This window comes from Lissotriton vulgaris, chromosome 8 (genome assembly GCF_964263255.1).
Source record: "Lissotriton vulgaris chromosome 8, aLisVul1.2, whole genome shotgun sequence".
Taxonomy (NCBI): domain Eukaryota; kingdom Metazoa; phylum Chordata; class Amphibia; order Caudata; family Salamandridae; genus Lissotriton; species Lissotriton vulgaris.
Window position 1 is genome coordinate 1,283,037,977 of NC_141696.1, and position 26,707 is coordinate 1,283,064,683.

Genomic DNA, 26,707 nt, shown 5'->3' on the forward strand with positions numbered 1-26,707 from the left:
TTTCATAGACCAGTGCTGGACAGTGTGCGCCGGCTGTGGAGACAACAACCGCTAGAGCGGCGAGTGCTGAAGTGTACCCCCGCCTGCGAGGCCTACGAGTGGCGTTCTCCCCAGCGAAGGCCCTGAGACAGGAGTGAAGGTGAGCGGGCAACTGTCAGGCAGGACCAAGACAGTCCAACTTTAATGGCTGAATCCAGACTGGAGTGAGTGGCTGGTGTCTGCCGCACGTCTAGCAGCGGGGGCCTGGTTAGAGACGGCAGGGCTGCTGGGACGAGTGTACTGGGAGCACCCATCACAGGCACACCATCGCGCCTGGGATGAGTGAAGGGTCCACAGGGTACGGTGTGTGGTGCGACAGTGCTACCCCTCAGAGGAGCCGAGGGGGTCGGCCCTGACCGGCAGGGATTAACACTTACCCGTCCTTGCCTGGCGCTGTCCCCGGTGGTGACAGGCGCACTTAGCCATACAAGGGTCTACCCAACATGACATGGGCCGTAACAGACCGTTGGGGCATGGCCAATCCAATCACATCAATAAAGACAGGGTGGCCATGGGTAGGGATTATGGCCGTCCAGGTGGTAGACAGCACAGGGAGCCAGCGGATAACGACCCAGACCCTTCGCTTAAGGACATCATGGTGGCCATCAGAGAGTTGTGCAGCCCCCTGGAGCCCAAACTGGACTCTGTGACTGAGTAGGTCCACCTCTTACGTGCCGACTTCCGAAAGATGTCTGAGAAGGTGGCGGAGACAGGGATTGGTAGTCTCCAATCTAAGACGAAAAGACTGGTGGAGCAGGTGGCCGCACTAACGAAGAACCAAACTGATATCTATGCCCGCCTTGAAGACCAGGAGGGGTAGGCAAGGCGCAACAGCATTCGCATAGTGGGGGTCCCAGAAGGTATGGAGGGTCCGTCCACGGACTGGTTTGTGAAGGACTTGATCCTCAACCATCTGAAGCCGAAGCGGCTGTCCAATTTCTTCTCGGTCGAAAGGGCCCATTGCGCGCTGGGGGGAAAACTGAGCCAGGGGCCACTCCGCGCACTATCATCGTCCGGATCTTGAACTACCGCAACCGTGATGCTATACTGCAGGTGTTGAGGGTAGCCGGAGATCTCCAGCTCGACAATGCCACCATCCGGTTCTTCCCGAACTTCACCCTTCAAGTCCAGCGGCAGAGGCGGTCCTTTGAAGGGGTAAAAAGGGCTCTCTCTGAGCAAGGGGTGAAGTATATGATGCTCTTTCTAGCCTGCCTAAAGATTCTGGATTGTGGCAAGTCTTACTTATTTGAGTCTCCAGAGGAAGCCAGTGATTGGCTGGAGGGATGGCTGGTAGAACTGGAGGCCTGCGCCGAGCCAAGCAGCGCCCACCAGGGCGAGAAGTGACGGGGATGGAAACACACGCTGCTGACAGCCAGGGAAGTGTTAAGAATGGGTCCAGGTAACAAGGGATGACAATGTGCACTGTGTGACTTTCGCCCTGAGTGTCAGAACGACCATTGGGGGGCCTTGAGCCTGGCGACGGCACGAAGGCGCCCTTGGATGCCACGAGACATTTGACACTGGGTTCTCTGTTCAGTTAGGTTTGGTCTCTTAGCCGTGACTTTTCTGCGGTCGAGTTGTTGCAGATTGAGGGGAGGGGAGGGGAGGTGGGGCCGTAGAGTTGCTTGTGGCTTGCTCAACTATTTTCATCTTAATGGGTCAGAATTACGACAGCCATGTATGGCGTCTTTTGCTGACTGGAAGATCATGTTTCCTTTTCAGGTTTGATCTGGGGTGGATGTGTCGACAGGCACTCTGCTTCTTTGAAAGGTGGGAGGTTGGGGACACACCGAGCAGGGAGGCAGGGTGGGGGGAGTTGGCTGGGGGGTTAGTGATGGGTTGGGGGTACGTTATGCTCATTCTCCCTACAGCACTTTCGCATGTGGGGGTTGCAAGTCCGGGATACAATGGGGCATCTCTTGTCCGGTGAGGGGGCGGTCAGAGGTCCAAGATGGGGTATCAGGCATGCATTAACATTTGGACTTGCAATGTAAATGGGTTGGGCGACAAGATCAAGCGCATGTTGGTGCTACAGTATTTAAAACAGCATTCCCCAGATGTGGTCCTGCTCCAGGAGACACATTTGCATGGGAACAGATGCAAGGCCCTTGATGGATGTGGGTACAAAATGGTAGTCGACTCTGGCTTTATGTCAGGATTTTGGGGATGGGCATTCTAATTCGGAACACCCTGCGACTTGTAGTTTCCGGCACATGGTAGCGACAGCTGGTAGATGGGAGGGGTGAACCATAGCTCTGGGTTCTTGCTACATCCCGCCTGGTCTCCACTCTTCAACATACTCATGCCTGGGGTCCTTCTTGACTGATCTTCCCTGGGGTACCCTTCTTCTGAGCGGGGATGTAAACGCTGTGATGGACGCAGATTGGGACCGGTCGGGTGGGGACATTTGGCGCAACATCACCCCATGCAACGGCAATATACACTTTATTTGGCTAGGCATGGGTCCTTATCCAGACTGGACCATTTCTTTGCACGGATTGATCAGTTGGGCGCCGTCACCGAGGCTCACATCCTTGCTCGGGGAATTTCTGACCACTCCGCGGTTGGGGTTACGCCCCTGGGTCCAGTGACGAACAGAGCCTCCTTCCCGAGGATAGATCCATGGCATATCCGTGATGACACCATACGTGACAAGCTCGAGAGAGTTCACAGTTGTACTTTGAAGAGAATAGGGGTTCTTTGGAGTCCAGTGTCACGCTCTGGAAGGCTTACAAAACCGTTCTGACGGGGCAGGCCCAAGCCCTGATTGGGGCTCAAAAGAAAAAAGAGACGCTCCGGATCAGTCAGATGAAGGGGGAGATAGGGAGGATGGAACAAGAAGTTGGCGCAACACCGACGGACGATCTCCGTCATACACTGGCTCTTAAGCAGAGGGAGCTCCAGGCTCTGGCGTAGAGCGAAGCGCGCGCTTACTCCATTGCCACCCAACACCAAATCTACGACGTTGGGGATAAAGCTCTCAAACTGCTGGCGTGGCTCGAGTTCCGGAACAGGGAGCGGTCATGGGTGGCCAAGATACGCGACCGGGCCGGCTCGGCTCTTTAGCCTTAAATAGCGCAGACATAGCGGAAGCCTTCATCCTATTATGAGTGGGTCTGTACCCTGGGCTGCACTCAGTCCGAGCAGGACTGCACAGAATTCCTGCGCGATTTCACGCTACCCACCTTATCCCAAGAGCAAAGTGACCGTCTGGAGGTAGACCTTATCGGGGAAGAAATAGGCGAGGCTCTCAACTGCCTCCAGTCTGAGAAGGTTCAGGGACCAAACGGGCTCTCGGTGGAGCTCTACAAGCGGAAGACCAATATCGTCATCGGCCCTCTCCTCTAGATGTATCTTGAGGCCGAAGATGAGGGTTGTCTGCCGCCTGACCAAAGAGCAGCCACGATCTTGGTGATCCATAAACCGGGGAAGCCGGCTGACCAGTGTTCGTCCTACCGCCCAATCTCACTCATCAATATGGAGGCAAAGTTTTGGGCTAAAGCCCTGGTGGATAGGCTACTATCGGTTCTGCCAGACTTGGTGCATGTTGACAGTCCGGGTTTATGCTGTGCAGGAGCACCTGTCACAATCTACGCCGCCTATACGGGGTGTTAAATATGGAGGAAGATGTGGGGACCACTCCAACAGCTTTGATGGCGCTGGACGCCTCAATGGCTTTTGACCTTATCGAATGGCCCTATTTATTCATGGTGCTCCAGCGCCTGGGGCTAGGACCAATGTTCTGCATCTGGGTGTGACTCTTGTATGAGAAGCTGGTGGCAAGGGTGAGAGTTAATGGCACTGTGTCCGGGGTCTTTTCTCTGCGGCGGGGCACGAGACAGGGGTGCCCTCTGTCCCCCCTTCCATTCGCTCTGGCTTTGGAGCCACTGGCTCACTGGATTAGGAGGAATAGGTTGTTTTGGGGCCTGGCGTTAAACTGCGAATGGGAGGAGCGTATTTCCCTGTACGCTGATGACATTGTGCTCTACATGGCCAGGCCGGACCACTCAATTGCACAGGCCCTACACCTTTTCGAACTCTTCGGTAGCTATTCAGGCTATACCATTAACTGGGCAAAGTCAGTATGTTTCCGCTCTCTGGTCCTCCCCCACGGATTCCATCTAGATGTCCTGCTTCCGTTGCCCTGGACGGCTTTAAATACCTAGGGGTCTACATAACGAGAGATAGGGTGGAGTTCCACGGCAGAAACCTGGAATCTCAATTAGCTCGCCTTAGGACCGACGAGAACCATTGGAGATCGCTGCCTCTCTCCCTCATGGGCAGAGCAGCCATGTTCAAGATGCTCGGCTGCTATACATTCTGCAAAATATGCCATTCCCAATCCCAAATGGGATCTTTACACAAATAGCACACGCTCAGCGGACACTCCTGTGGGAGAGGGGCAACCCTAGAATAGTATTGCACAAGCTGACGAGGAGTGTAAACGATGGGGGTCTGGCTCTCCCGAAGTCAGGCTGTTCTATTGGGCCTCACAGTTGCAGGTAGTAAACGACTGGGTGTACACTGATCGGTCGGAACCGGCCTATGGAGTAGACCGTCTGCTTATGCCTGATGGGAATTGCGAGCCGCTGCTCTATGCTCGGAGGCCAGGAAAAGACTCCCACATGGGAGTGGTGGTCCAATGCTGGTGGGAGGCAAATAGGTTTTTGGGCAGGGCGGGCTCTCTGACTGGAAGAACCCCCCTATGGCATGGAGACTGCTTACCTGAAGTGACTCGTTTGACGGGGTTCCGGGGGTGGAAGCTTATAGGTGTAGAATATTTGGGAGATGTCTGAAGGGGGGTGCCCTTCGATCCTTTGCCTTTATTAAAATGGAATATAATCTCCACAACTCACAATATTATCACTACTTGCGCCTTTCCCATGCCTTGCAGGCTTACGTTAAAAGTGGCACGTCCATCCCAATGTATTCCCCTATGGAAGATAGGTTGCTCCTGGACCCGATCGCTGAGAAACCAACCTCCACGATATATCGAAAACTGATAAACAATATGCCGGACCCACTGACGTCACTGTGGGCGCGGTGGGTGAGGGACATAGGCGATCTAGAGGACGACGACTGGCAGGACGCCTTACAAAGCCCACGAGAGATAGCAATTCGTTGTAGGTTCCGCTTAGTGCAACTCAAAATCCTGCATCGGGAATACTATCCCCGCACTCACCTATACGCCTGGGGGAGAAATCGGTCGGCCCTATGTGCATGGGGATGCCGGGAGGAAGCACTTTTTACCATATACTATGGGAATACCTGGAGATAGTGCCTTTTTGGTCTAGGGTGGTGGTCAAGATGTCGGCTGTGGTGGGCTTGCCGGTACCACTGGGGCCCAGGTGGCTACTCCTCATGATTAAACAGGACTCGGACTGGACTAGACGTAAGGCGATCTGTCTGGCACTGGCGGCAGGGGTGGACAAAAGGATCATAGCAAGTGTCTGGGGATCACGGACACCTTCGCGGTGGGACCAGTGGGTGTGTGACTTGGGCTGGTGTCAAAGGGCTGAAGAAACTATTTACAAAAGCAGGGGATGTACCAAGAAATTGAGGAAAATATGGGGACCATGGAGGAAATACAGGGAAATGAGGAGAGGGGTGGGACCGTGAGGTCAACAGTTGTTTGCCCTACCGGTGTCTTTGGAGATCATTGGAGATCCTTTGTTGTATTTTCAGTCGCAGTTCTACCACATGCATTATGATAATTGTCCTGCATTGTATGATGAGATGAGCAATGTAAATAAAAAGATTTCCCCCCAAAAAAGAAATCCACACCTTTCTGGTCAAAGCGCAGCCATGAGACATAATTGCCTTTTACCCAGGGACCCTAGTGCCTTACCTTGACACTCTCGAGATTCCAGAAATTCAATCATGTCCACTGTCCTCGTCAGTATCCACATGGGGTCCCTCGGAGCTCTACTCACTGGTAACGAAATTCAAATATAGTAATAAGTCGACTATACACCTTTACTTGAAAGCCTCTGCTTCCGACTTTCAACAACTTTAACATTGCCTACATCTAATCCGGACCTGGATGTCCGGCACCTACCTGAAGCTCAACCACACCAAGACCGAATTCATGCTATTTACAAAGAATAACCAGCAATCTCCTAGATTCTGCTGAAGGTCTCCAGCACCGTGGACCCTCATTAGGGAGCACTCACAATTTAGTTTCACCACTGAAAGTATTAGAGGTTGTGTTTTCATTCTGGTCTGATCTGGACTATTAAGACCTCCACAAATTTTAAATGTTCAATATGAACTACCAAATACATGAATTAGTTCAGTGTGTCAGATGATGATTGTCAATTTATAATCACTGAGAAATTTTGTGTCTGCATCGGCGATAGACTTAGTCAAGGTGTCCTCCGCTTTATCATTTCCTAAATTCAGCAAGTGTTGTTGAAATCGCCTCTGTTTTATCGCAAGCAGTGTCTTCCTATCTAGTATATTTTATTCATATTTCTAACCAATCTTGGTGACCCAACCTCAGTTTATAACCTGCCCTATCAGATGACTATATTTTATACCTCTTTGTTTACTGTCCTTGTAGGGCTTCCCTTACAATTTCCTCAGGTCTTAATGTGCTTCAATGTCCTAAGATTCAGTTCCAAGTCCATTATGCCCCTACGTTTGGAAAAGGAAATCACTTGCACGTCTAACGCCAACCATAGCAGATGCCTGCCTTCTGCTTCCACGTGGATTGTGCACGTGGCTTTCAGTATCCAAGGCACGTTTGTAGGAAATCTGTATCAGGATGTGTCTTTTACTTTGAGATCTGAGGATGAATGCCAGGATACCTAAGCACAAGCCGCGGGTTCCGATGGGTGGGGTGCACCACTGCCTGTAATTAAATGATTACCGACAGAAATGCCACTTTGCTGCCAGTTAACCAGTGCTGGAAGCACTGCCAAGGTTGCCAGGCAGTCGGCAGCCAACACATCAAATGAGGTCAACTACGACCTCTTAAGATAGAAAAACGATAGGCAAAGAAACTAGCCGGCTTTTAATATAAATTAAAATTAGTGAAGCTAATTTAAATGATTTATTCTGGCTCCTATTAAATTATTTCACGTGGTGACTGAAAATTATAGGGCTGCGGTCTTTGCCTTAGCTAGGGAAGAAAAACTGTACTTAGAATGGGACCATCTTCTTTGTTGTTGAGTTTTTTACAGCGCAAACTAGACCCGAAGGTATCAGAGCACTTAACATGTGCACCAGTTGCGTTACACAAGGATGCATTCGTTACATGTGTAGATGAGTACATTGTAGTGGGGTGAGCTGTGCCAGCTAACGTCTGCACCAACCTCATCCATTTGTAATATGCATGTACTAACTTGGATGTATATTTTACTCACTTGGGTCCACATAATGAAAACTGACCAAGTTAAGTAACAATTTTCTTGACAAATGTGAAGAATTCCCTATGATCTTAACATTCCTATTGAGCACGTGATCATTTTGCACCGAATCTGTGAGAACATCATGTGCACAACCGCTTGTACAGTGAGTGCATTTTCTATATTCCTGAGGGGCGGTTCCGGACCCCCAACATTGAAAAGCCCATGTTATTCTTGCATGACTCACAGTTGCACCCACACATTTAAAGATCCTACGAGTAGACGTTTCAAATTTGCAAATCCAAGTCCGCAGATCTGCAATTTTCAATATTAACAAACTTTTTAAATATTTGTTTCTGGCTGTAGACTAGCAAATCCTGCACACATTTCGAATAAAGTGTTGGGGTGGAGGGTCTTGCTATATGCTGGGCCCTCTGGTAATAGCACACGGCATGTGACTGGAGCTCACTGCACAAGGGCAAAGTCCATGCATAGGTGGGTTGGGTAGGACGGGTGGGGCTGGCGCAATGACTAGTGCAACCACTGTCTCTCTCTTCTGTCGAAGGACTTGCATAGTGAGAGGTTAGGTGCATGTGAGTTGGGTGCAGTGGCTTGGATTTATGGCCAGAATTAGCTGTGCATAGAGAAAGGGTGTGTGCAGTCGACACTGGGAGCACAATGGGTTGTGGACCAAACATCGTGACCAGTCCCTTCTACACACACTAGAGTTGGCGTGCAACAGTGATAGGGTGCACAGAAAACTGGACCCACTGCCTCGTCACAGTTCAGACCCAGTAGCCTTGGCACAATGTGCACGGCTGATGTCCATGTGAATCAAGGTGTGGATTCATAGAAAGGTTGGGTGCGGGCCTGGCTGAGGGCAGGGCGCATCAGGGCTTTAGCTGTGCTCTGGTAAGCATGCATTGTGCAATGCTGAAGGCGAGGACCAGGAGGAGTTGGCCACATGAAGGTTGGGTCTGTTACCTATGACGAGGTCACCACCCACTTTGGGTTGCCCATATGAAAACCTGCATTGCAAATGGCGGCCAAGCACGTGCAAGAGGGATTGGGCATAGAATCTAGTTGGTACTTGCTGATAACCCCTGCTGTTACAGCTGAAGGCTTAACACAGGGATGGATGGCTGCACAGCAAGATGGACAAATGGCCTGGCTGCAGACCGGAACTTGCAGCCAACCCTGCTGCACTTGGCCTTTAGCCAGACAGAGGTTTGGGAGCAGTGAAATATTGAAGCTTGGACACCAAAAAACACATTTTTTTCTGAAGTACCTATATTTTTTTTACTCAAAAGACATTAACGTATGTTTATTTTAAAACACTCAGAAAATCACAAAACAATACCACAGTTAAAGTGGCCCTGTGGTTCTGAAATAAAACCTAAAAGCGTGACTATTTTGCACTGTCTTTCAAGCTCCAATGTGTGGCAATGGTAAAACTAATAGACTCTATAATGTCCTTTCTTTGGTGTCTCTTTGTGCAGTGAAATCCACCTGATGACATCATATCTCCGTATGGGAATTCTCTGTCTTAGAATATGTCATTGCATCCCAGTTGGCTTTGAATTACAGTGATTATCACAGACATGTGCTTTACTGTTGAGTCCGGCTAGAAGTTGTTTGTCTTCCAAAGGCATGGTGTACAACCCTTCCACTGCATGTATATGGTGCACAAATGTTGGTGGCTCATGCAAGCTTTGAAATTGCTGACACCCTCTGAAAGAGTGCAGAATTATTGTTTCTCCAGTATTAGGGTGTCTTTTATAGATTCACATGCTTGAATAATTCCCCGTCGTCGAAGTGGGAGTCCCGCGGTACATAAAATAGTAGTAATTATATATATAACATCATAAATATACATATACATATAAATATAATATATATAAATAGACATAAAGAAGAAATGTAAAAGTACCATAGAACAACATAGGCCCATAGGGGCCTAAAGGGAGAATTCACTTTAGCAACATATCCATGTCATAATAATGGTCCACATTCCAGCCAATCAGGCTGCAGCACCCTCTAGAACCTTCTCATCAGAAGCTCAAGCCCTCAGATTCTCTACTGCACGTCGTGTGAAGGGAGTCTCCCTGAGCTCTGCTCAGTTTCTTCAATCTTCAAACCTTTTCATCTTCTTCTACAATGTCTTTAACAAAGAAATCTTTATTCAGGCCTTGTTCTGCCTGTGGAAAACTTTGCCTGTTCCATTAGGACCCTCATAAAAAGTGCATCTATTGCCTGTACCCGGACCATGAGGTGAGGAACTGCAAGTTTTGCAGAACTTTTTCTTCAAAGACCCTAAAAGATAAAGAGCCCCGTCTCCTTCTGTGGCGACAGAAGTTGAAGACTTCCGACAATCCTATGTCTGATGTGGAGAGTGTGTCTTCCTACCATTCCAAGACCTCTCTTAAACGTGGGTCGGAGACTGAGATGCCTTCACCTTTTCTAAAAAGGAAGAAGTTTGTGGATGCTCCAAAGTCTGTCTCCCCAAGGGATCTGCCGGCCTCTACGCCTATGGGACCTGGTTCTCTGGCGTCGCAGTCCCAATCTGTGCCCTCGTCGTCCAAAATGAGTGCCAGCTCGTCGACGAGCTCGTCGACACGCCCTTCAACGACGACAAGATCCGTCGACGTTGTGCCTAGGATGACGACAACATGCTCTATGTCGACGAAGACGACGACAACAACGTCCGCATCGTCGACGACGAACCAAGAGGTTAGGCCCATAACCTCCATTGTGAAGATCTCGTTGACGGCAAAGAAATCCGTCTCGTCGACGACCGTGCCAAAGAAGCATTAGTCGACGAAGGCTTCGTCGACGCTTTGCTCGTCGATGGTACCACCTTTGTCGACGGTACCACCTTCGTCGACGGTAGCCTCATCGACGTCGAGTTCCTCGCCGACGACCACCTCCTCGTCGACAGCTCTGTCGACGATGAAGAAGACCTCGTCGGCGACGGCCGCACCGTCGACGGGAAAAGTCCTGGCTTCATCGACGGCTTCCGCTTCTTCGTCGACGCCTTGGTCTACACTGGCAAATCCCTCTACGACGGTTTCGACCATGAGCTCGTCGACGGGACACTATTCTCTGGCAACTGCAACTACCTTTACTGTGGTGACGGCTTCTATTGTAAAACGTCCCGCTCCACTGGTTTTGAGTCCTCTTAAAGGTGGTTCTGACCCCCCTGCTCAACTCTTTGCTTCTGCAGAGGAGGAATCTTCGGATGGGTCTTATGTTGATGACACCTTTCGTCCTGCAGCAAGTCCTTCGGAGCACAATATAAAATAGCAGGACTATGAGGATGAGGACAATGATGACAAGGGTTCATTCTTCCCAGTTCATGATGACCAGCTGGATGTTGACCACGAGGTTCCTATGGCGCAAATACCGGTGTCTTTGATATCGAACCTTCAGCACATGTTAGACGATTATAATTGTCGATTCCCAACTTCTGCGCAGAATTCTCCTACTCTGCCTCCTCCAGCACAAGAGCCACTTCCTCTTGCTCAGCCATGATCACCAGTTCTTCCTGATCCTGATACTGATGATGATGACGTCCGCAATGATACGGACCAGGACGACGATGCTGTCCTTGCAGATTGGGACAACTATCGGGCCCAGACCCCGTCTCCTCCTTCTGCTTCTCCCCTGGCTTCTCCCCCAGTGGACATTGGGGGTTTCCACAACTTGATGGTGAGAGCCGCGAAGCATTTTCATTTACCCATGGACGTCAAACAACAAGACTGTTTCCTTTATGACTTCAAAGATCAGCCTTTGAAACAAGTGCATACCATTTCAATAATCGACTTTATATGGCAGGAGGGACTTAAACTAATGGATCGGCCTAACTCCATCCCGGCCGTGCTTCCGCGCCTTGACAAGCAGTATAAGGCACCTGCAAATTCACTGGCATGCCTTGTGTCACAACCAAAGGCTGACTCTGTCATTACACAAGCCGCCCAAAAGAGGTTGTGTAACCCGGCAACTCCGTTAACTTCGCCACCGGATCAGGAGGGTCGCCGCCTGGATAGCATTGGAAAGACGATATGACGTCAGATGTGGTCAGAGATCGCAGCTTTGGTTGACCTACTTCCGGAATCCTCCAGGGCTGAAGCCCATAAGATCGTGCAAGAGGGAGAGGAAATATCCTCTGAAATTATAGACTGTGCAATTGATATTTCCTCTACGGGTTTCAGACAGCTCGCAGGTGCTGCAGTCTTAAGGAGGCAGGGCCGGCTTAAGGCTACAGCTTTTCGGCCTGAAGTACAGGCAAGAGTGCTAGTTGGCCCCCAGGAACCCCAGTATTCAAGGGAAATTAGTTCCCCCTCTGCAAACACGCCAGGGGGCTGCGTTGCAGAGAGGTGTAAAAGGGGCGTGGTCTCTGTACACATCTCTGCAAGGCAGCCTCCTGGCGCGTTTGCAGAGGGGGAACTAATTCCCCTTGAATACTGGGGGTCCCTGGGGGCCAACTAGCCCACCAGGAACCTCCAGTATGCACCAGGGGGATGCGGTGCAGAGAGGTGTAAAAAGGGGCGTAGCCTCTTTACACATCTCTGCAAGGTAGACCCCTGGCGCATACTGGAGGTTCCTGGTGGGCTACTTGGCCACCCGGGACCCCCAGTAATCAAGGGGAATTATTTTGCCCTCTGCATAGGCGCCAGGGGGTGCGTTTGCAGAGTGGTGCCTTCATGTTTTTCTTTTGGATCGGCATGGTATGCGTGCCCTACGCGTATCCCAGGATAAAAAAACATTTTGGGGGGGTCCTTGTGGGACCCCCTAAGCAGGCCTAGGGGGTCAGTAACCTCCAGTATGCGCCAGGGGGCTGCCTTGCAGAGACGTGTAAAGAGGCCACGCCCCTTTTTACACTTCTGTGCAACGCAGCCCCCTGGCGCATACTGGAGGTTCCTGGTGGGCTATTTGGCCCCCGGGACCCCCAGTATTCAAAGGGGATTAGTTCCCCCTCTGCCAACGCGCCAGGGGGCGTGTTTGCAGAGTGGTGCAACTCATTTCAAGCCCCACCCCCTCCCTGCACCACTCTGCAAACACACCCCCTGGGGCCTTTGCAGAGGGGGAAGTCATTCCCCTTGAATACTGGGGGCCCAAATAGGCCTATAACACACAAAAGAGCAGATCAAGTCGGAGAAAAGTGTGTGCCTACATCAGTACCAGTGCGGTACCGGTGATGGGTGCGTGAAACATGGGCTGTAGGATGTTTCAGGCATTCATGTGGGAAGGCTGAAATAATTCCCATCAGACCACCCATTTGGTGGAGTTAGCGTCATGTGGGAACTATATATCATGCCATCCTGAATCCGCCTCTATAATGCCAGTGCGGGAATGGATGTTAGAAATACTGAGCATGATTTATATCTCCAAGTGATGTTAATGAAAAAAGTGCAGTGCTCAAAAAGTGATGTTAAAATTGGCTACCCGGACTTCAGAGAGCGTTTAAACAGAAGTCCTAGTGTCAATGGTTAAAAAATACGCCGGGTAGTAAGACTACCCACTAGCGCTGTACAGTATGGTCATGGTCGACATGTTTCAGCCATACGGGCATCTAGCCCGGCTTTCTTCAGGACCGATAAACAAAATTGGCTACTGCAACTGTTTGTAAAGTGTAAGAGTGAAAAATGTACACATGTGCTGACAAAGTTACATATATACCAGGACATGGAATACTTAGATGTCCACTGGAGGGAGAGGAATAATTCTTCTTCCTAGCGAGAAACAAAAAGACACTATGTCAAACAGCGCCAGATTGCACACACACACCAATACACACAACTCGGGACCGTGCAGGCACACATGCATGAATAATTTGCATTCTGCATAGATAGGAGCATACTAGCTCAATCACACTGAGGCATTTCCTCAAGGTGATACTCACCCAGCTTTGTGTGGGTGAAGACCTCACCTCGCCCGGCAACCGCTCGGGGGAATGAGGCCCCGCTCTGTAGTGTAAAAAATAAAAGACACAGTAAGCACATAACTTTACTGTGCCTAAGCCAATGGTTTTACACTTAAAACCCAACGAATGTGTGATAGTTGCCCCATTGTCAAAACCGCCAACAACACCCTCTCAAATTTAAGAAGTGCGCCTAAGTCACACGTCATGCGATGTTCCACTCTTGTAAAATTAACATCTAGTCATTATTAAGTGCTACCAGGTGACTTACTCACAAAAAGTGGTTGTATAGTGATTCGTGGTTTAGGAGAAACTTATCAAGCAACTACTATCCTAGCTTTCCTAAAACAGAAAACAAAAACACTTGTTTACCACCCGTGGCCATTTGGCAACCAAGGTGTAAAGGTAATTGAATGGTGTCCTGCACCACTCTCATATCTAGGTATCATGGACCCTACAGCAGTGTGAGCTGCTCAGTGAAGCATGATGAATAGATAATATCATCCCTCCAAAAAACGTACAGATGTGATAAGGGTAGGGGGCCAGGTAGGCTCCCTTAAGTTAAGATACCCTTTCAGCATAGTACCTACTGCGAGTAAAAACGCCGAGAAAAACAGCGTGTAGGCGCTGCAAAACTCACCTAACCGTCGGTACCCCGGCTCTGGACCCGAACGGAAGTGGAGGTGGTTGGAAAAACGCCCATCCGCTTCATATAGCTAATGCACGCGTTTAAGGGATCCTCGCTCAATGGCGAGTTCCAACAGAATCGCGGAAGAGCCGCGAGAGAGGACCGCTGTTTCCTCGCGCATGCGTGGAGAGTACGTGTACATGACTCTCTTACGCATGCGCAGTCCCAGACGCTCGCAAAACCCCAGAGACTCGTACATCACCGTCTGTCTTCTAGCGGGATAGGGGAATCTAAATGAATATACTCGTTGGTATTTTAAAAGGGAAATGAGCGGTCCCAAGCCCAAGAGGGAGACAACGCTCCTCAAAGAAAGCCTGAAAAAACTTGTCCAGACTGGTGTCAATATATGACACTACCCTAATGCAGGAAAGGGGATAGTGTCACTGGGCAAAAACACACTGATGAGTGAACACCCATTCGATACTAAACCATAATGGGTGACAACGAGATGATGGATGAGGACTGTGATTGAAGCACTTAGTGTGGTGAATCAACCTACAAACACTCCAGCGGGAGGTGTGTATTATTTGAGAAATTATCTATAAGGAAGGTATTATTCTAGGGTGTTAGTGGCGGTAGACAAAAGGGCCCCACACACAATTGAGTTGGGTGAGCTAGGAGATGTAAACTAAACTGTGTTTACATCCTGATTCAATAGACCCGCAACTGAACAGTTGCACTAAATACTTAAAAACAAACGGTATGTGGAGGGTCAAGGGGAAAGTTTTAAGACCTGTCTGCTCACACCCCTACTCAAGATACATAACACACAAAAGAGCAGATCAAGTCGGAGAAAAGTGTGTGCCTACATCAGTACCAGTGCGGTACCGGTGATGGGTGCGTGAAACATGGGCTGTAGGATGTTTCAGGCATTCATGTGGGAAGGCTGAAATAATTCCCATCAGACCACCCATTTGGTGGAGTTAGCGTCATGTGGGAACTATATATCATGCCATCCTGAATCCGCCTCTATAATGCCAGTGCGGGAATGGATGTTAGAAATACTGAGCATGATTTATATCTCCAAGTGATGTTAATGAAAAAAGTGCAGTGCTCAAAAAGTGATGTTAAAATTGGCTACCCGGACTTCAGAGAGCGTTTAAACAGAAGTCCTAGTGTCAATGGTTAAAAAATACGCCGGGTAGTAAGACTACCCACTAGCGCTGTACAGTATGGTCATGGTCGACATGTTTCAGCCATACGGGCATCTAGCCCGGCTTTCTTCAGGACCGATAAACAAAATTGGCTACTGCAACTGTTTGTAAAGTGTAAGAGTGAAAAATGTACACATGTGCTGACAAAGTTACATATATACCAGGACATGGAATACTTAGATGTCCACTGGAGGGAGAGGAATAATTCTTCTTCCTAGCGAGAAACAAAAAGACACTATGTCAAACAGCGCCAGATTGCACACACACACCAATACACACAACTCGGGACCGTGCAGGCACACATGCATGAATAATTTGCATTCTGCATAGATAGGAGCATACTAGCTCAATCACACTGAGGCATTTCCTCAAGGTGATACTCACCCAGCTTTGTGTGGGTGAAGACCTCACCTCGCCCGGCAACCGCTCGGGGGAATGAGGCCCCGCTCTGTAGTGTAAAAAATAAAAGACACAGTAAGCACATAACTTTACTGTGCCTAAGCCAATGGTTTTACACTTAAAACCCAACGAACGTGTGATAGTTGCCCCATTGTCAAAACCGCCAACAACACCCTCTCAAATTTAAGAAGTGCGCCTAAGTCACACGTCATGCGATGTTCCACTCTTGTAAAATTAACATCTAGTCATTATTAAGTGCTACCAGGTGACTTACTCACAAAAAGTGGTTGTATAGTGATTCGTGGTTTAGGAGAAACTTATCAAGCAACTACTATCCTAGCTTTCCTAAAACAGAAAACAAAAACACTTGTTTACCACCCGTGGCCATTTGGCAACCAAGGTGTAAAGGTAATTGAATGGTGTCCTGCACCACTCTCATATCTAGGTATCAGGGACCCTACAGCAGTGTGAGCTGCTCAGTGAAGCATGATGAATAGATAATATCATCCCTCCAAAAAACGTACAGATGTGATAAGGGTAGGGGGCCAGGTAGGCTCCCTTAAGTTAAGATACCCTTTCAGCATAGTACCTACTGCGAGTAAAAACGCTGAGAAAAACAGCGTGTAGGCGCTGCAAAACTCACCTAACCGTCGGTACCCCGGCTCTGGACCCGAACGGAAGTGGAGGTGGTTGGAAAAACGCCCATCCGCTTCATATAGCTAATGCACGCGTTTAAGGGATCCTCGCTCAATGGCGAGTTCCAACAGAATCGCGGAAGAGCCGCGAGAGAGGACCGCTGTTTCCTCGCGCATGCGTGGAGAGTACGTGTACATGACTCTCTTACGCATGCGCAGTCCCAGACGCTCGCAAAACCCCAGAGACTCGTACATCACCGTCTGTCTTCTAGCGGGATAGGGGAATCTAAATGAATATACTCGTTGGTATTTTAAAAGGGAAATGAGCGGTCCCAAGCCCAAGAGGGAGACAACGCTCCTCAAAGAAAGCCTGAAAAAACTTGTCCAGACTGGTGTCAATATATGACACTACCCTAATGCAGGAAAGGGGATAGTGTCACTGGGCAAAAACACACTGATGAGTGAACACCCATTCGATACTAAACCATAATGGGTGACAACGAGATGATGGATGAGGACTGTGATTGAAGCACTTAGTGTGGTGAATCAACCTACAAACACTCCAGCGGGAGGTGTGTATTATTTGAGAAATTATCTATAAGGAAGGTATTATTCTAGGGTGTTAGTGGCGGTAGACAAAAGGGCCCCACACACAATTGAGTTGGGTGAGCTAGGAGATGTAAACTAAACTGTGTTTACATCCTGATTCAATAGACCCGCAACTGAACAGTTGCACTAAATACTTAAAAACAAACGGTATGTGGAGGGTCAAGGGGAAAGTTTTAAGACCTGTCTGCTCACACCCCTACTCAAGATACATAACACACAAAAGAGCAGATCAAGTCGGAGAAAAGTGTGTGCCTACATCAGTACCAGTGCGGTACCGGTGATGGGTGCGTGAAACATGGGCTGTAGGATGTTTCAGGCATTCATGTGGGAAGGCTGAAATAATTCCCATCAGACCACCCATTTGGTGGAGTTAGCGTCATGTGGGAACTATATATCATGCCATCCTGAATCCGCCTCTATAATGCCAGTGCGGGAATGGATGTTAGAAATACTGAGCATGATTTATATCTCCAAGTGATGTTAATGAAAAAAGTGCAGTGCTCAAAAAGTGATGTTAAAATTGGCTACCCGGACTTCAGAGAGCGTTTAAACAGAAGTCCTAGTGTCAATGGTTAAAAAATACGCCGGGTAGTAAGACTACCCACTAGCGCTGTACAGTATGGTCATGGTCGACATGTTTCAGCCATACGGGCATCTAGCCCGGCTTTCTTCAGGACCGATAAACAAAATTGGCTACTGCAACTGTTTGTAAAGTGTAAGAGTGAAAAATGTACACATGTGCTGACAAAGTTACATATATACCAGGACATGGAATACTTAGATGTCCACTGGAGGGAGAGGAATAATTCTTCTTCCTAGCGAGAAACAAAAAGACACTATGTCAAACAGCGCCAGATTGCACACACACACCAATACACACAAATAGGCCACCAGGTAACTCCAGTAAGCGCCACGGAGCTGCGTTGGAGAGTGTTGTGAAAAGGGGCGTGGCCTCATTACACCTCTCTCCCTGGCGCATACTGGAGGTTCCTGGTGGGCTAGTTGTCCCCCAGGGACCCCCAATATGGAAGGGGAATTAGTTCCCCCTCCTCAAACGTGCCAGGGGGCTGCGTTGCAGAGAGGTGTAAAAAGGGGCAGGGCCTCATTACACCTCCAACGCAGCACCCTGGCGCATACTGGAGGTTCCTGGTGGGCTAGTCGGCCTCCAGGGACCTCCAGTATGCAAGGGGAATTAGTTCCCCCTTTGCAAACGTGCGAGGGGGCTACCTTGCATAGAGGTGTAAAAAGAGGCGTGGCCTCATTACACTTCTCTGCAACACAGCCCCCTGGCACATACTGGAGGTTCCTGGTGGGCTAGTTAGCCCACAGGGACCTCCAGTATGCAAGGGGAATTAGTTCCCCCTCTGCAAACACTTCAGGGGGCTGCGTTCCTGAGAGGTGTAATGAGGCCACGTCCCTTTTTACACCTCTTGCAATGCAGCCCCCTGGCGCACACTGGAGGTTCCTGGTGTTCTAGTTGGCCCCCAGGGACCCCCAGTATGCAAGAGGACTTAATCCCCATCTTAGAAGGCGTTACGGGGCATGTTTGCAAAGTGGTGAAGGTAGGGGGCGGGGCTTGAGGTGACATGTGTGCAAACACGCCCTGTGGCGTGTTTTAGGTTGGGGAATATTATATTCCTCTTCAATCCAGAGGTCCCCTAGGGGCCAACTAGTCCAACGGGTACCTTGAGTAAGAGCCACGGAGCTGCATTGAAGAGTGTTGTAAAAAGGGGGAGTACCCTCTGAACACCTCTCTGCAACGCAGCTCCCTGGCGCAAACTGGAGGTACCTAATGGGCTGGTTGGCTCACAGGAGACCTCAGGATTGGAGAGGAATATATTCCCCAACCTAAAACGGGCCACAGGGCGTGTTTGCACACATGTGTCCTCAGACCCCGCCCCCTTCCTTCACTATTGAGGGAAATATTCCTCTAAAATCAGCCGAAGTACGAATTCCGATTTAGTCACCTGTTATCACGAGAGACGTCAGTGCTGCATCTTTGAGCCCAGGACCGACCCTGAAAAGTAAATGGAACCATACTTACAGTAATTTGAATTTCCTTCCATTGGCTAACCTTGACATGTTTTACTTGGAAATGCTTCTAAGTGTGGGGTTTCGGAACTTTAAAAAATTCCTCAAAAATCAGCCGAACTACGAATTCCGTATTGCTCACCTGTTTTCAGGAGAGACCTCAGTGCTGCATCTTTCAGCTCACTACTGTTCCTGAAAAGTAAATGTAACTGTACTTACCAGTAACTTGAATTTTCTTCTATAGGATATCATTGCCTGCTATATAAAATATATATAAATTAAAAAATATATATATATATTACAATTTCAATATTTTTTAAAACATTTATTTTTCCATTTATATAAAAAATATGTAATGTAATTTAAAAAATAAAATATCTAAAAAATCAGACACTCATAATTTAAAATAATGTAGTAAATCAGTATAAAAAAATAACAATACATTTAAAAATTATCATTTACAAAACCTTTGAAATTCACTGAAAAAAACATAGGTTTGAGCCACGTTATAGTAAAAAATTAGCATTTAAAAAACCTTAGAAAGTCACTGAAAAAACCATAGGTTTCACCCAAGTTATAGTTAAAAATTAGCATTTAAAAAACCTTAGAAATTCACTGAAAAAACCATAGGTTTTACACACGTTATTGTTAAAAATTAGCATTTAAAAAACCTTAGAAATTTACTGAAAAACCATAGGTTTCACACATGTTACAGTTAGCTGGACATTTCGCTCATACAAAACCATTGAAATTCCCCCGTTATAGTTAACTATAACTCGCGCGCCCGCAATGCACTGCTGATGACGTTTCATATTACATCACTCATGACATGGTCAGTGACATCCCTCATGACATCTCAAATGACATCACTGATGACATCACTGATTACATAATCCTTGTGAAAGAGTGACAGGCCTCCTCTCAGCGTAATAGCGTAATATAACCCTTGATACACACATTGAAAAATAGAAACAACAATTAAAAAAAAATGGAAATACCAATTCCAGTTAGAACAACCTATTCAGTAATTCTAAAATCTACATACACATCCAGTCATTCACTAACAATTCTATATAGGCACTCATACATGTACTCACTCATCATATGTGCTCATACACCTATACATCTTATTACACACCGACACTCATCTATAGAGTTACTCACACACAAACTCACACATGCAAATAAACCATCAAACATCCATTTACTTGCTTATACAGCTATACACCGACCACTACACTTACTTCTACAGAATCGTACACATACTTACTCTATTAAACAATCACTTATAGAAACAAATACTTATTTATACAGGAACTCTTACAATCTCTCGCTCTCACATATACTCACTTATATTCATCATTTATATACATCAATACTCACATATACTAGTTTAAAACATATGTAGTTACTCATAAAGATACTATTGAGACAGTGATTCACTCACCACAGTGGAGTGGTGTGTCTCACTGGTTAGAGGCGGCAGACCCGGGAGCAGAAGTCGCCGGGACCAGGGTTCAATTCCCGGCGCGGCAGGGTCGTGGACTTTGGTCAGCGGACTCGATAATTCTCGCTTCGGTGCCTACTCTAATTCAGGGGTCCCACTCGGCAACTCTGGGCATCAGCTTGCCTAATCTCCACAACAGCCCCTCCAACGCCGGGGATGCTTGGCTCCACCTTGGGGACTCCCAGCAGGGACCATCCCACAGGGAAAGCCAGGACGGGTTCCCCAGCGTTACACAGCGCCAGGAAACCTCCGGGTAACAGTGCGCTTTACAAGCTCAAACATAATAATACTAACACACCCATACACACACTCATCCACCCATACAGTCCTGCACACATGCTGTCTTCAAAACACATACAAACAGTGAGTCACCCATTCATGCATCTATGCGGTAAGTAATACCCCCACCAAACCATACAGACACTCATACTGATACTCTAAAAACCAACTAATAACCCATATTGACACTCATCTAGCTAGTCACCAACCCAGGCAGCCACTTATACACAAAGACACTGATACAGATATTTACATATTTAAACATTACTCGCTAATACATGTATTCACTAAGATACACTTAATAAGTCAGTTATACAATCATTTTTACAAACAATACATCCATTTAGACACTTATTTACACATTTATTCTTCCAGCGACCTTTAGATATACATATATAAAACATATTTATTTTTCAGAAAGTCACACATTCACTGGCTGATGTCATCAGTGATGTCATTTGAGATATCATCAGTGATGTCATGAGTGATGTCACTGACCATGTCATGAGTGATGTAATATGTGACGTCATCAGCAGTGCCTTGCGGGCGCGCAAGTTATAGTTAACTATAACGGGGGAATTTCAATGGTTTTGTATGAATGAAATGTCCAGCTAACTGTAACATGTGTGAAACCTATGGTTTTTCTGTGAATTTGTAAGGTTTTTTAAATGCTCATTTTTAACTATAACGTGTGTGAAACCTATAGTTTTTTCAGTGAATATATATATATATATCTATGAAAGGCACCAATACTGGAGAACCACAGTTTACAGGTAAGTAACTTTTGTTCTTATGATTAATGCCTGAGTGTGTCTTCCACACGTTTTCTAAAAATTGCAACTTTTAAACAAGATGAGGAAAGTGTTGTTTGCCTCCTCAGTTTTTTTCTGACTCCAGTCTCTGCTGATTGCTTCTGGCTATCTCTGCTATAGGTTCCCCACTACATTCATATTTATCAATACATATCCATCACCTTCCCTGGTTGCTGAAGCTAGCATTACACACACACCTGACGTCTTCAAGGCCTTTTCTTTACTTTGCCTCTTTTCCTCAAAGCATCACTTCTTTCTCACTCATGTTGATTTTGCTTTAAAATGAGTCTGGTGTACTCATCTATTAAGTGGAAATATTTACCTAATCTACCAATTGTTTAGGATGGTGTGATGTCCCCAACGGATATAGATATGGTGATGTCTGAGGGTCTTGGAATGCGGTACGCTTTTCTTGGACCTCTGGAAACCGCACATCTCAACGGAGAAGGTAAAATGCATACTTTTGTTTTCGACTAGAATTGACATTTTATGCAAAGAAGAGTATTGTTATTTGCCTTTCTAGCCAATTCTTCACTTATACATTGGAGTACATGTTTATTCTTCACTTGTAAATTCTAAAATGGAGACGAATCATCATTGATTATGAAAAGTTTGCAAATGTTCTGTGTTGCTCCAGTCTCAATAGTGGAACTTGGGGCCAAATGTACCACCATTCCATTTTGCGAGTCGCAAATTGCGACGTTATGCGACCCACAATTTGTGACTCGCAAAATGGAATGTACAACAGTGTCTCAGACACTGTTTGTGAATCCTAATACAGTTGCAAATGACCTGCCTCATCAATATTCATGAGGCAGGTCGCAATTTGCGACCCTATTGGGAATGGCCTGCACCCACAGGGATGGTGGCCTGCTAGGATCAGCTGACCACGATATCTGTGACTGCTTTTTAAATAAAGCAGTTTTTTTAAATGCAGCCCGTTTTCCTTAAAGGAAAATGGGCTGCATTTAAAAAAGAAAAATGAAACGTTTCTATTTAAATTCTTAAGAGTAGGCAGTGGTCCGTAGGGCCACTGCCTCCTCTTAAAAATATTTTCGCTGTCCAGCACAAAAGGGAAGGGGTCCTCTGGGGACACCGTCCCGTTTGGGAGTGGATTACCACCTACCTGAAGTAGGTGGTAAACTGTGAGCGTTTTGCAAAACCATTCATACATACTTGTGCGACTCTATTAGGAAGGGACGCGCTTGGTATGCCCCTTCCTAATAGTGACTTGCTAACCCTATTTTGCGAGTCAGTAAAAGGATTCCGAGTCGCAAAATAGGGCTTGTACGTACCACACACCTTCTTAGCGGTTGCAAATGGGCCGATTTCCCGTCTATAGAAGGTCTTGCAAACAGATGGGTTAAGGCTGGAATAGAAAGTATGGTCCAGATGTACTAAGAGTCCATTTGCAAAAAGTCTTCAAAAATTGCTTATCAACTTTTTGCGAACTGACTCTGCTTTTGTGAAACAACCCTACACACTAACAGGCCAAGCCACAAAATCACCATTCGCAGGGGGTCACAGAATGACCAGAATAATGACTATTCATTAGGCAAGCCGCAATTTGCGACCCCCTGGGATTGGCTATAGACAGAGGGATTATGGCCTGCTAGGAATTGTAGATCACTATTCCTGGGTTTGCATTTCCAATTCGATGTTTTTAAGCTGTCTGTCTTCCTTAAAAGAACTGGTGCTGCTTTAAAAACTGTTTCCATTTGGGAAAACATCAGCGAGAGCAGACAGTGGTCCCCTGGAACACCAAATACTCCCTGACGCTGTCAACGTGATTTCCAAAAGGGAAAGTGTTTCCTTTTGCGCACCACTTGCCACCTCTTTTGAGGTTTCGATGCCTGATCAGTGACCATTGGTACATTACATATTAAATCACAGTTTGGAAGCAATGCCCCTTTTTGCAAATTCCATTTTATAAATTGTACAAACTTTTCAAATGGGTTATGTACATTTGCAAAAAAGCAGTTTGCGGTTGTAAAACCAGTGACTTTGTCAATCGCACGGTTTGCTGTCGCAAAATGCATTCATAAGTCTGGCCCTATGACTCTGAATGTATCAAATGGGATCACTTTTGGGAAGTTAAAATAGTTCCTTGCCTAATAAAAGAAAAACTGGCACCAATGCAGTCTACAGACATTTATGTTAAATGTACTCTTAAAGCATGTTTCATGCAACAGGTGCTGCTTTATGGTGCAGCTTGTGCCACTGATGGGGAACAGAAGTGACCTTTAAAAATGTCAGGGAGCCATGCATGCCTTCAGTGTGCTTCTGTCCTGCATCTGGTCATGATGCTCTGAGATTCGGTAGTCTTGAGCAGGAAACATCATTTACTACGAAGGCATCCCCACGCATAACGTTTACCACGGTACACTTACCACGCAAACGTTTTTTCAACGTGGGTGCCTTCCACGACCGTCTTTACCACGCAAGTACGTTCAGCGTGGGTTGGGGGGAGACGTGGTATTCCGTCCAGTCGTGCTGGGGGGGCTGGGGGAGGGTTGGGGGGGGGGGGGGGCTGGGGGGGCTTGGCGGGGTCCCCCCCCAAAAAATAACAACAATTATGGAGCGAGTTACATAAATAAAAAAAAACGCTCTTTAGTATTTATGAAGTAAAAGGAAAGAGCCTCCCCCAAAGACGTGCAGTGTACATCAAAAAAGCAGTCCTTTTTTTATTTTGGAAGACGTGTTTTGACGCTTGTTTCCATGGTGGATGGAAGTAAGGGCTGCTGGAGAAAGACGTGCAGGTAAGACGTTTCTACGCGTGGTATAATCCTTCGTTGTAAATTCCAGCGTGGTAAAGCCACTTGCGATGTAAAATTCGCGTGGTAATGCCATGCGTGGAACTTGTAATCGTGGAAAAATCATATATTCGGTGGAACATCAACTGAGACTTAAGGCCTGATTAGAGTCCAGGGGACGGGTACTCCATCACATGTCAGATATCCTGTCTGTCTTCCTGCAAGTGCATTATCCTTCCACTAAACTGTAAATCAGACCCTCAGACACTCAAAAGAGAGGCTAATAGTGAGGATAGCTATTTAAACTATACATGTATAAACATTGAATACGGCTACCGCTCCTGTTTTTTGTGGGGCTATGGAGGAGGAAAGAATACGTACTCGAAAGGCATCATTATTTTCGTAACACTGTGTTTATTACATGTCACTAGTAATGTCCTTAACCTGATGCTAAAACATAATTATAATAAATAAAATAATATGGCTTTGCTCAAAAACTTAATTTTAAAAGTGTATTCACACAGGAACACTGACCTTGTAATTCTAATATTTCTGTATTCTGCACATTTTTGACTATCAGATGGCATTTGGTGCTGTTTTAGCGGGTAACACAGCTCGCTTGGGGTTCACACGCTCTGGACAAAGAGCAACAACAGCCCTGTTCACAAATTGATTTTCTATGATAATGGTGACACTCGTGAAAATGTGAGAACGTCACTTATTAGTAGGGAGTAAGTCAGTTGCTGTCAGAAGGATTTTGTGATTGGGCCCTCAGTTTTCAGTGCCTTCTACCTTTGAATGCTTTTCTATGACTCCATAGTTTAGTGGCAGAGATTTTCAGGGAATAAATGATGGCCCAAGTAAGATCTTGGATGGGACAGTGTTCCACTCAATTATAAATGGCTCATTGTTGCTTGTGCCTGGATGTTTCAAGTGCGAGAACCCTAAATCCGAATTTACTGACCGGAAAATCTGGCTGAAAAAATCCCCTTGGTTGTGGGCTGCACTGCACCCCGTCCCATCCTGAACCCCCTCTAAGGAATGGGGGAGTATTCCCCGGGCCTCTCTTCATTTGCCTTTGCACCGGCCCCTGCTTAGCCCTGACCTTCAGGACAGTGCAGTTGGAAAATGTTTGAATTAAATATTCCCTGATCCATGGGATTTATCCCTAATAAGTGGGGATATATATGGAGAGATACCAGCCGGAAACATAAATTGAAACCACCCGGTAGTTCCACATATTTTCCACCCAGTATTTCCACATATAAGTACATTTAAGGTGCAGCGTGGAGTTTAGTGATGAAAAGTACCTACTCATAATTAAAAATATTGAATACAAACCTCTGTCTCTTTAAGACAACACCTGAAATGAATAATTTCCGATTCACTGGAGCTAGTTTAGAAATGCGAGCTAAGGACTGATGCGGTGTATACGATTTATCACTAGCGGTGTTGGTGGGGTAGGGAACACTGTAATAACAACGAAGGAGTGAATAGCACAGTGCTCAAACTCAAATACTAAGCTACAAAAAACCATATGTCTATAAAAAACTGGTGTGTCGAGACAGAAACACACATCTCACAGGAGTAGCAAACACCTACCCCAGCTGGGTTGTAACTTCAACTGGGTACCTGTATCCCACTTTGTAGAACAGGTACCTGTCTCGACACACCAGTTTTTTATAGACATATGGTTTTTTGTCGCTTAGTATTTGAGTTTGAGCACTGTGCTATTCACTCCTTCGTTGTTATTACAGATTTGATTGGGGGCATAGGAGTGTTGCCTTAAGCCCTTCCTCTCCTGTTGGTACAGTATAGGGGTAGGGAACACTGCACTAAGTGATCTAAAGAGGTATGCCAAACTGAGGATTGTTGGCATTATCTGATAGGGTGATAGTGTGGACATAAAAGTTTGACGTGATCATAGAGAAATAATTGTTTTTATTTTTTTTAGATTTTGTAGTCAATTTTCTGTTTGATTTAATCCTGCTGGAGATCTGGCTTTTAATACTCCATAGAGTTTTCCTAACTGGAAATTGCACTTATAAAATGTAATAAGGTAATCCCAATATTATCCTATGGGAGAGATGGGCCTGGCAATATTAAAAAATTACTTAAGGAGTTTTTCACTACCAGGACATGTACAACTTTAAGGTACCTGCCCTGCCTTTTAAATACATTGCACCCTGCCCTCTGGGTTGTCCATGGCCTTCCTTAGGGGTGACATATGTATAAAAAGGAAAGGTATGTGCCTGGCATAAGGTTTATTTTACCAGGTTGAAATGGCAATGTAAAATGCACAGACTGACTCTCTGCAATGGACGGCGTAATACATGGTTAAAAATCTATTTAAATGGATGGACAAGCAGTGTTGCAGGCCCAATAGTAGCATTTAATTTACAGGTCCTGGGCATATGTAGTGCACTGTACTAAGTACATATAAGTAAAGTAAATAAGGTAAATGGGTATGAGCCAATATTACCATGTTTAGAGGAGAGAGCACATGCACTTTGGCTTTGATTAGAGGCCAAC

General features: G+C 46.6%; 1 protein-coding gene across 2 annotated transcripts in view; it reads left to right on the forward strand.

Annotated features, from left to right (window-relative positions):
• Nucleotides 1–26,707, forward strand: part of CRYL1 (crystallin lambda 1) — a 555,279-nt gene that overhangs the window by 455,366 nt on the left and 73,206 nt on the right. For both annotated transcript variants that reach the window (XR_015299353.1, XM_086935212.1), the window contains exon 6: nt 21,765–21,870. Coding sequence is in view for 1 of the 2 variants with exons in the window: in XM_086935212.1 (XP_086791338.1) it covers nt 21,765–21,870 (106 nt within the window). In the remaining variant the exon portion in view is untranslated. The remainder of the gene's footprint in view (nt 1–21,764; nt 21,871–26,707) is intronic.